General features: G+C 31.6%; 1 protein-coding gene across 1 annotated transcript in view; it reads right to left on the bottom strand.

The window, feature by feature from the left end:
* Positions 1-11,492, bottom strand: part of LOC106459677 (phosphatidylinositol 4-kinase alpha-like) — a 78,483-nt gene that overhangs the window by 23,577 nt on the left and 43,414 nt on the right. Inside the window, exons 26-31 of the mRNA XM_013919318.2 lie at positions 8,561-8,653; positions 7,655-7,763; positions 6,742-6,801; positions 4,946-5,073; positions 3,488-3,646; positions 558-706 (exon numbers count right to left, since the gene is read on the bottom strand). Coding sequence (XP_013774772.1) covers positions 558-706; positions 3,488-3,646; positions 4,946-5,073; positions 6,742-6,801; positions 7,655-7,763; positions 8,561-8,653 — 698 coding nt within the window. The remainder of the gene's footprint in view (positions 1-557; positions 707-3,487; positions 3,647-4,945; positions 5,074-6,741; positions 6,802-7,654; positions 7,764-8,560; positions 8,654-11,492) is intronic.

The raw sequence follows: 11,492 nt of genomic DNA, 5'->3' as shown, positions 1-11,492 counted from the left end.
TCTGATAAATAATTTTAAAAAATGTGTTTCTCCGGAAGAAAACCGGAGGTTTTCAGGTTTTTTAGAAATATCCGGATTTCCGGATATATCCGGAAGACTTTCATTATTATAAAAACAAGTCAGTAAATGTAATGTCAAAAGTAATTTACTAAAAACAAACTTCAGTTTATAAGCCTAAAGATTGTTTCAATTTTACTTCTACTTTTTCACTTCAAAAATATTTCACTGTTACAAACCCAGAAGAGTATTCTAACTTAATTATGCTGGCTAATATTTCCTGAGTGACTCGACCACTATCATTTACAGGTGATTATTTACCTCAAGATTCACTTATTCACAGAGAAATGAAAAAGTGAAAAGCTAGCTTGCATACCTGTATGTATGTATGTATGTATATTAATTATTTGTTATAATCTAATCTATATGACAACAATTTAAGTTTAAAGTTCAACCTCTCAAAGGACTCGTATAAATTTTTGGTGATGTATATTGAACCCAAACACTTCTGTATGCTAGGATATACTGTGAATATAAACATAAAAAAATTTCAGACATACCTAAATCGGGTGCCAATGGTAGCAGCATGTCTACATCTGTGATTACTTCGACCCACAGAGACAGTGAATGATCGATGTAGTATGCTTGAGAAGATTTCTACCTGATCCAGGCTACAATACCTCGCTATCTCAATTCTTTCAACTAAGAACTGTAGAAAATAAAGCTTGTTGTAATTTCTTAGAACAGGAAATTGGCCCTCCACGTAATATTCTTGATGATGTATTCCAAAACATATCTTACTTTAAGTATACCAAATGACAAACAGTAATTTCATAATTCACCTGTTAATCAACTGTAAACAATCATAACCACCTAACCATATCAGACATTGTCTAATACTCAAGATAAAAAATGTGTTTTGAACTTAAAGCAAAAAAAAATAAAAATCTCACTTGAATTACAACAAAATGAAGGTAAAAAAAATAAACTAGATATATTGTGTCATATTCTCTTGCAGTATATCTTATTTAAAGCCAGTTTTTTTAGCCATGGCATAGTGGGTCATAGAATGGCTTTGAGTTTTTTTTCAAGTACATACTTTCAGCTCATAGCTCTGTCAACTCTTGACCGATTTGAGATCTAATTACAGTTTTGGACCCTGAAGGTCAAACCCTTTCGATTGATGTATTTGACCATGCCCAAGGTCTCATAGATTAATTTAATCTAATCCTGCCTAACAGAATTTCAAATCGAGGGTAGGTTGGTAGAGGTCCTGATGAGTAATAAAATTGAATCAGGTATATGCTTCGTATTGCTGACGCACAAAAATATATCTAATCTGACAAATGTTTCATACTTAAAATCTAAAAGCCTGAATGTAGAGTGCAATGTTAAAATTTTTTTAGTATCATTTACTAGGCCTTTTTGCATTTCACTGATAATTATAACAGTAAGACCTAGTTATGTTATGCCCTTATTACAGCTGAAATTTGACATACTTTTTTACCATTTCTACTGTTACAGTAAGAAAACAGTGAAGCAAAGTAACACTATGAGAAAGAACAGTGGAAACAATTACATCACAAAAGGTGACTAGTAAACAGAAAATTACAAAATGTAAGCTCTCAGTAAACCAGATGGTCTTTCTCTTCAGAAGTAAAATACATGTCATTATGTCACTCCATTCCATGTCTCCATTCCTAAAAAGAACAACTTTTAAGCTTGTTCCCATCGTGTTTCAAATCAGATATTCAAAAGTTTGCAAGATGGGTCAATAGAGAGGATAGACACGTAGAATCCCTTGATGTTAACCAATCCCAGTTAATGGAAAGTTTTCCAAGATGGGTCAATAGAGAGGATAGACATGTAGAATCCCTTGATGTTAACCAATCCCAGTTAATGGAAAGTTTACAAGATGGGTCAATAGAGAGGATAGACACGTAGAATCGCTTGATGTTAACCAATCCCAGTTAATGGAAAGTTTTCCAAGATGGGTCAATAGAGAGGATAGACATGTAGAATCCCTTGATGTTAACCAATCCTAGCTGGTGGAAAGTTTACCACAACTGGTCAGTAGAATAAAGATCTGTAGAGTACAAAGTTTGGTGTATGCATTTAGCATTCAAAGCTCAATTATTTAAGACAGAAAATCCAGTATTAATAACTTTTTTAGCTGGAAATTTATTTGAACTAAAATTATGTAAAACTTGGTAAACCTTTCTTCTAAATGATGATAAAACAGATAACCCATTAACTGGGACTGGTTAACATCTAGAACCTCTATGGGTCTATTTTTCTATGGATCCATTCTGGAAACTTTACATTAACTGAGATTGGTTAACATCTAGAACCTCTATGGGTCTATTTTTCTATGGATCCATTCTGGAAACTTTACATTAACTGAGATTGGTTAACATCTAGAACCTCTATGGGTCTATTTTTCTATGGATCCATTCTGGAAACTTTACATTAACTGAGATTGGTTAACAGCATAGTCTCTTTTTCTGTTAAAGAAGGTAGTTGAGTCTATGTGTAAAAAAATGACAAATTTATCTACTTTAAGGTTATGAGAGAGAAAATGATGACAACAAGAAGTTATTTTCATTCCTAACAAAATGAAGACAAAGCATTTTACCTCTCTGAAATGAATGATGCTCAAAAAGTTTGAGATCTATTCAGAAATTAATTTAGAAATTACAGTTTATATTAACAAAATATATAATCACTAATTAGTTTCATTTCCAATTTGAATGATTAAAAAACTGCATAAAAACAAAAACAAAGCATTCAATATGCGATGACTCATACAGGATGTAAATGCCACATTAAACAACTAACTAAATAGTATTCAAGTCCAAAATTAGGTAACTATTCACAAAAAATACAAATAAGTCTCTCCTTTAAAATAAATTGTTTTACTAACTCAGTATTAAGTACAGAATGTGACTGTGTAAATCTTTACTGTACGATAGGTTTAAGTACTGCAACAAAAACTATGAGACTAAAAGTCTGGACAACTTAAAATTTGGTGTTGACAAGTCAAAGCTTTGTTACCATACCCTGTGCATAACACGAAAATACAAATGATCATGCTAACCAAAAGTTGAAATATGTCCTGACAAGATTAAATAAAGTTCACTCATGACTTCCAAGGAAATGCTTGGGGCATGCACAGTGGCACCATTTCAGCAAAATTTCTACACAATACATGAACTGTTTGTGATGTAGCACATTTCGGAGTTCATACATCAACTGTAATAATTTAGAGTATAAATATTAACTGTAATAACTATGTGACAGCCAAAGATTATGAGGAAAAAAAATAAACCAATGATATTTGAACTTTGTATATATTAATATTAGTAATTTCCCATAAAGAAAGCCCATTAACCAGACATTTTATATTTCTAAAAAGAAAAGAAAATTAAGACTTGGTGCCTCTGGACATGCACGGTAAATACAAACATTTATGATCATATTCCAAACTTACCTTCACCCAGATTGCATGAGGACCTATGTAAGGAGGGTTCGGTGCCAATATACTTCCTTCGTGAGCTGCAAGTGGGTCTACTTGAAAAGGATCATTGGCAAATAGACCCATCTGCTTGTCAATAGTCATGTGCCAGGCCAAGGCCATTTCTTCTAGGAACTGTAGGTTAAAACTAATTAACTAAGCTTTGTTTCTGATGTTCAAAATATTTAGTATTATAAAATGTGAGTACAAAGGCTAAGCAGAAATAATTAACAACAAGTTTTGTTTTACACAAATTCTTACTAAATTATCTACACAATGGGTTATCTGTGCTGTGCCCACAACAAGTATCAAAACCCAGTTTATAACTTTATAAGTCTGCAGACTTACCACTATACCACTGGCAGGAATGATAACCAATTAAATGACTTTAATTCAAAAAGTTGTTACATGCTTTTATTAACATAAATTTTTATCGCAAGAAAACAAAGAAAAAACATGCAAGACATCTTTATGTACAGGCCCTTCTTCTAAGGTCATAAATATACAACTTGATATTCTAATATTACAATACTGTTTCTATTCACTACTTCTGTTAAAAACTGAAACAACTTTTATAAAGTTTGTTTTTTTTGTGAAGAAATTACTAAGACTATTGGCTGCCATCCCTAATTTTAATCATGGACCAGAGGGAAAGTAACTGTCCAGCAGTACCCTCAGCCAATGCCTTGGCTACTAGAAATTACTAAGACTATCGTCTGCCATTCCTAATTTTAATCATGGACCAGAGGGAAAGCAACTGTCCAGCAGTACCCTCAGCCAATGCCTTGGCTACTAGAAATTACTAAGACTATCGTCTGCCATTCCTAATTTTAATCATAGACCAGAGGGAAAGCAACTGTCCAGCAGTACCCTCAGCCAATGCCTCGACTACTAGAAATTACTAAGACTATCGTCTGCCATCCCTAATTTTAATCATGGACCAGAGGGAAAGCAACTGTCCAGCAGCACCCTCAGCCAATGCCTCAGCCACTCTTTATCAACAAATATTAGCATTGACAGACACATTATAGCACTCCACGGCTAAAAGGACAGACACGTATGGCACCAGGTTCTGATCCTGTGACTCACAGAACGTGAGTCGATCACCCTAACCACTAGGCCATGGAGGGACCCTTTTATAAAGAAATTATTATTTACAAAGCTGCTCTTCTTACTTTGTGCAATGAAAGTAATTACTCTGTAAACAGAGTTGATCAGCAAAAGAGATAACAAACTTCCAAGGTTTTTCTTAATTAAGCTGTAAGTGTCCTTAGTATAGAACAAACCATTATGATGTTAAATAGAAGAAAAATACATTTTAAGGGTAATACATGTACACTATGTTTAATGTTAGTAAGTCTGGAAATTATTCAAATAGGAAGTACGAAAGAGGAACAAAAATAAGTCTAGAACTGAATCTTCAAATAAATATACCTTAAGTTCCATATCTGGCCTGGCAGCAAGTAACCACTGCCAACAAGCCACTAAACTCCTCATGGCCTCATCTGTAAACATGTCTATTATTGACCAGCACAAGGCATGAAGCAAGTGCCGATTTATTCCTGTAAAATCATAATGGATAGAACTTAACAATGGAATTATCATTATTCAAAAATATCAAATGGTTTTAACTTAATTAATATCACACCACACAAATATCGCCATTCCAACATCACTTAAATAACCTCCAAAATATCAGTCGTAAATATCTAAAAAATCAGAATACACATGAAAAGTCAGCCATTTTATGAACATTACGTAACTACGATTATACTAGTCTTTTATTCAACTGTCTATCCAATAAGAGGATTGAATATATACCAGTACAACTTATTTATTTTATGAAATGCAGGACAAAACATGTATATACAGGGATAGTTCATAAATACAAACATTAACACCAGTACACTGTATTTTAAAATAACATATGCTGATAAACAGACAATTCAACACCCATTTTCACACAACAATTTAGCAGCTAAAAGATACTTAGTAAAACTTTTATGCTAAATCAAAGGAAAATAAATGTTTTTTCAAACTATTGTTCAAATGATATAAATTAACATCTACTAAAATAAAAAAAACTTAGCAATGGTGCTAAATACTAACCTTGCAAGAACTGATTTTACATTACCCATAAAAAAAGTCATTCCTTCATAATTACACACATACATACTTATTACTTCTTCGAACGTTTAGATGTAAGTTGTGTTTAGAAAAAAACACACAATAGAAAAGACTGTAAGTAAGTAAGTTGTGGTACATTATTAACACTTTCAAAAACTAGATCCTTTTTGGAAACGTTAAATTTCATAGTACTTTAAAAGACATACTGTTAATTCTTCTAACTAACATTATATGTTTTCAAAAGTTAATATCTTAATTCTCCACAGAATATTTCAAATGGTTTAAAATTAATGTACATAAAGTGGACTTTTCTGACGTATTTTAAGAACTGCACTTGCTTGAAGTTTAGAGATTTTGTTCTCTGGGCTGAACACCTTTTACGCAATGTTTTATAGTTTCTATTTTAAACAACAGAGGTCTCAGACACTTAACTGATATCCACAATTATGAGTATGGAATCATTGATAGGTTGTTTAGGCAGAGTATTCATAATGAATCTACGTCCTGCAGATGAAAGGCAGAAGACTTTCGAAACATCGTCCTCTACATCTGTAGATTTCTACAACAGGCAGTTGCTGTCCATTTGAAACTTAGATTCATTATGAGTATGGACTTTTTTTTTATTCAAAGAATTTACTTTCTACTACTCTTGGACTTTCTCACATACTTCAATATACAAAAACTATACTCATTATCATTTGGAGTATATACTAAATATATATTACCGATACCTCAAAAACTATTTTTGTTTTTGAAATATTTAAAAAAATCTACTAAAAACTAATAGATATATATCATAATCACAACATCTATAGAAATATATTTCTTATTTTACACAGATGAGTACTAGAATTACTAACAAAGATGGAATCAAAACACTTACAGTTACTAACAAAGACAGAATCAAAACATTTACAGTTACTAACAAAGACAGAATCAAAACACTTACAGTTACTAGTGAAGACAGAATCAAAACACTTAGAATTATTAACAAAGACAGAATCAGAACACTTCCAGTTACTAACAAAGACAGAATCAAAACACTTACTAGTGAAGACAGAATCAAAACACTTTACTAACAAAGACAGAATCAAAACACTTACCATCTGTAGCAATGAGAAGAGCACAGACACGGAAAACTGATTCTTTGTAAGCAGTTGAATCTGAACATAGAAATGAAAAATAAAGACTATGTGAAAAAACAACAACAAGGCTAAGTATTTATTACAAAAAAAATCAAACTGTAAAGACATTTATCTATGAAACAAAACAGTAATGAACTAGAAAGATAACACTATTAAACCCATTATGGGAAAATATTTGAGTAAACACATAAATCTAACAGTACATTCAGGATTTAAGAAAACAATCTATAATTGTATTTCCATTAATCTTATTACACTGTTTAGAAAAATGTGTTGTGTCACGTTTGAAATATGCTTACATTTAATCTGTGAATTGCTATGTTAATAGAACCAATTGTCAATTTCATAAACATTATTATTTTGAAATTACAGTGAAAGTTAAGTTGTAAACCAGATGTAAAAAAGAATTTACACTAGGTGTAAAAGTTAATTTAAACAAGATGTAAGAATTAGTTTAAATAAGATGTAAAAGGGAGTAAACTAGATTTAAAAAGGAGATTAAATTAGATGTAAAAAGGAGTCTTATTTTCATAACTTAATAAAACTTTGTCCACATTTATACTTTCTGAGATAAGCTTTGTTATGGTTTGCTTGTCAGCTCTATTTGAATAATATTAAAAACTACTTAATAACCATTCTTATAAATAAGATTATTTTATGTATTTCAAAGAATCTGAGACTGAAATAGCTTGGACGGATCAAGATCTAATAATTAGTTATGGTAATTAGAACTTCCCTAATGTATGTACAATCTTTACAAATAATTTAACTCAATATCCAATTCACAAAATCATGCTTAAAAACCAAGTCAACCTTCTCTCCAACTACTGATTTGAAAGATTTCACTAATATCTATTTCTGGAAAAACTACCTGACATATTTCTCAGTTGGCAACTAGTTTTCAAATCTTCTAGCAATTGTTTCGTCAACTCTTTTCTTGCCAGATCCGAATCTTTTGCTCTTCGAAGCAGGCCGTTAATCTATAAAAAAATATTCATGAAACATTCATTTTAACAACACTGTTTTCCAAGCACTGATTCTAGCCAATTCAAAACTGATATATTTACTTGTTGTGGTACAGGAATTATACAAAGCTTGATAATCAAAACAAATTATTATTTCTAGGTAAAACATCTTTTGCAATTGACCAACCAAATAATAACAACGTGGTATTTAAAAAGTGCTCCTAACATTCTACTGTCTGAGGTTTTATTTCACATTTCCAGATAATTTTGCAAACAAGATTTACCTTCTCTTAACCCTAGAATTATTAATGATAGTCCATATGAATCATACTGCTTTTTAAACAAATTTTTCTAAACTATTTATCTACCAAACTGCTTGTAGGTCCATGACTTTGTTGGTTACAGGTTCCCTAGTACTATACGAATCACACAAAAACTGTAAATAAAAAACTTTCAATATTGCAACTAATTTCATTAATTAATACTGGTATTTTATATAGAAAATGAATGATTTCATCCAAATGTTTGGTTATTTTTTTACAATGAGTATTGTAACAGGCAAAAACATAAGACTGCTCGAAAGGAAGCAAAACATTTTTCTAACTTGATGTTTTCATTTCAAAGTATTTCTAACTGTGATTGGCTATAAAAAATATATCAATTTTTCAAAATCTAACCAACGGATGTCTATTTTTGTGAAAAAAAAAAGGATAAATCTGGCCAACTGGAAAGGTTCCTTTGGCAGTAGATAAGTTGATAAAAATTCAATGACTATGCAGATGTTAACCTAAACTCAGTTCAACTGTTCTTACCTCACCAGCAAATCGACATCGTAATCCCACAGTAGAAATGAAATCTGAAGAATTGTTCTTTACACAACTTGGCCATTTATCAAGTGTAGCAGTCTAGATAAAAAAAAACAACAACAATAACTTGAAAATTCATATTAAACAGAAATACAAAAACTAACAAGGAAAATTTATAATGCACAAGATATTAGGTTTGCAGGTACAAAATCAGAACTCAAAAGAAATTCAAACTACATTTTCAGCCCTGAAAAATGTATCCTGGCACATAGACATAGAAGTTCAGAATTTGTGATCGTAACCCTTACGTGGTATAACATCACTCACAACTATTTACCTAATTCTATTCTGTGAGACAGAAAATTCTCTCAACTTAGTTGTAAAAATGTGTCTGGTGACATTTTGTCTTCAATGTTCTTTCAAAAGCTTAACCAGTTGGTGGGTACTGGAAGAATGTAGTTTAACCTTTTTGAATTAACTCCTTAAGATGATCTCGATGATGTTCTGTACAGTTACAGTTCTATAAAGCACTGATATTATTCCTTTGAAACCAGACAGAGTACATACATGTTTTGTGGCAAGAAGCATTATATCAATGAAAAAGATTTTGGTCTGTGATACAAAACTCTCTGCCACAGTTCTCTGAACATGTTCTTTTGAAACATCTTCTTAAACCATGAGCATACAAACACTTTGCAGAACAATCACAATGAAACTATAAGCCCATCTGCTTTGAGATTCACATTCATTTGTTACCTTGAAACTGGATAATCCATCTTTCATCTCCACACAGTTCATATCCAATCAACGAGATATCAGTGATGTGGGCTTTTCTTCAATCATAATGATGTCAGATGTTCTTGCAGTTCATATACAATTTGCATACAATACCTGATCTAGTGCCCACAATCATGAATAACATAATAACAATCTCAGAAAGGGTACCTGTCTGCATGTGAACACAAAGGAAATGATAAAGCCAGTGTAAATCTGTCACAGAGATGAATCATCCTGTTTATATGTGAACACAGAGGAAATGATAAAGCCAGTGTAATCTGTTATAAAGATGAATCATCCTGTTTACATGTGAACATAAAGGAAATGGTAAAGCCAGTGTAAATCTGTTATAAAGATGAATCATCTGGTTTACATGTTAACATAAAGGAAATGATAAAGCCAGTGTAAATCTGTTATAAAGATGAATCATCTGGTTTACATGTTAACATAAAGGAAATGATAAAGCCAGTGTAAATCTGTTATAAAGATGAATCATCCTGTTTACATGTGAACATAAAGGAAATGGTAAAGCCAGTGTAAATCTGTTATAAAGATGAATCATCTGGTTTACATGTGAACATAAAGGAAATGGTAAAGCCAGTGTAAATCTGTTACAAAGATGAATCATCTGGTTTACATGTGAACATAAAGGAAATGGTAAAGCCAGTGTAAATCTGTTACAAAGATAAATCATCCTGTTTACATGTTAACATAAAGGAAGTGATAAAGCCAGTGTAATCTGTTACAGAGATGAATCATCCTGTTTACATGTTAACATAAAGGAAATGATAAAGCCATTGTAATCTGTTACAAAGATGAATCATCCGGTTTACATGTTAACATAAAGGAAATGATAAAGCCAGTGTAATCTGTTACAAAGATAAATTATGGCACTTTTCAATCCCAACAAAAGAATGTTTGTAATCCCGTAATCATGTTTTTGGTTGACCTGAACGTTTTTTAGATAACTTACTGCCAATTTCCTAGTCCTGAATGACCTCATGTATAGCATCACTTTCATATACTCACTTCTCCATACTTGTCATGTAATTCCCAATATTTTTACATATTTTTTAATAATTTCCAATACTGATTTACCTATCTGATATTTCTTTCTATTCAACTAATCTCCCTAAACATGGAATTAAGAGATATCTAGTTAATCTTTAAGACATTTTACAACTAGTTCTATCAACTTTCACTAAGGAAATCAAAATCTGTGATTAAGCATATCTATGTACTACTTTAGATATTTTTAGAATATGGCAAGTTAATCAATTTATCAATATAACTGATTATATTCAAGCAACAATTACACTGATTAGTGTCAAATAAATTAGTCGATTAATCAAAATTATGATTAATTTGATTAATGTATCAGATTATTACTGTTATTGTATCAGATTATTACTGTTTTCAATTATTTCAGCAAAATTACAACTGAATGTCTGAAAAGAGAACCGACTAATCAAAATTAAGGTTTCTGATTTTTTATTCCTTTCAATTATTCCAATTCCTTGGGTTCTATTTCCGTTGCCATCGAATTTCCTTGCCCTTTTATGGCAAAGCTATTAAGGCTATCTGTCACAAATTTTGAACCGATGAATAAAGAGATGACAAACTGGTTGGCAACACCTATCACCAACAAGCTATCACCTGATGATGACAAAACCTTGTCGAAACGTTGTATATTTGCTGTTATGTTAAACTTATATTAAAGTTTTTTTCATTACCCATTCAAGCCGTCTCCAACCATTATTAGTCTCAAAGTGGGTTCCTCGTCATCGAATTTATCACCAACATTTTTTGGGGGGTTTGTCTTCATTACATTTTTCTTCTTCTTGAACTGCTGGCTAGAGGGAAGGCAACTAGCAAGCAATGCCTGCTGCAAACATTTTTTGCCTGTATGTACCATGGTTTGGTACTAATCAATTAATGAGACTGATGATTAATCAATTACTAAATAACACTAATTGTGCAGCTCTAGGTACTTCGTGATCCATTTGATTTAAGAATGTGAGTGGAAGGTCCTATTAAGTTGACACCAGGATTACTCCTTATGAAAGCTTCCAAGTGCCTAACTTTATCATCTTGATCTGACTTTAAAGAGTTATATATATATATATATATATATAAATAAAAATAATGAATGCACATAAAT

Source organism: Limulus polyphemus, unplaced genomic scaffold (genome assembly GCF_000517525.1).
Source record: "Limulus polyphemus unplaced genomic scaffold, Limulus_polyphemus-2.1.2 Scaffold647, whole genome shotgun sequence".
NCBI classification, from domain to species: domain Eukaryota; kingdom Metazoa; phylum Arthropoda; class Merostomata; order Xiphosura; family Limulidae; genus Limulus; species Limulus polyphemus.
Note: the sequence above shows the minus strand (reverse complement) of the source record. Positions and strands in the feature narration are given on the sequence as shown.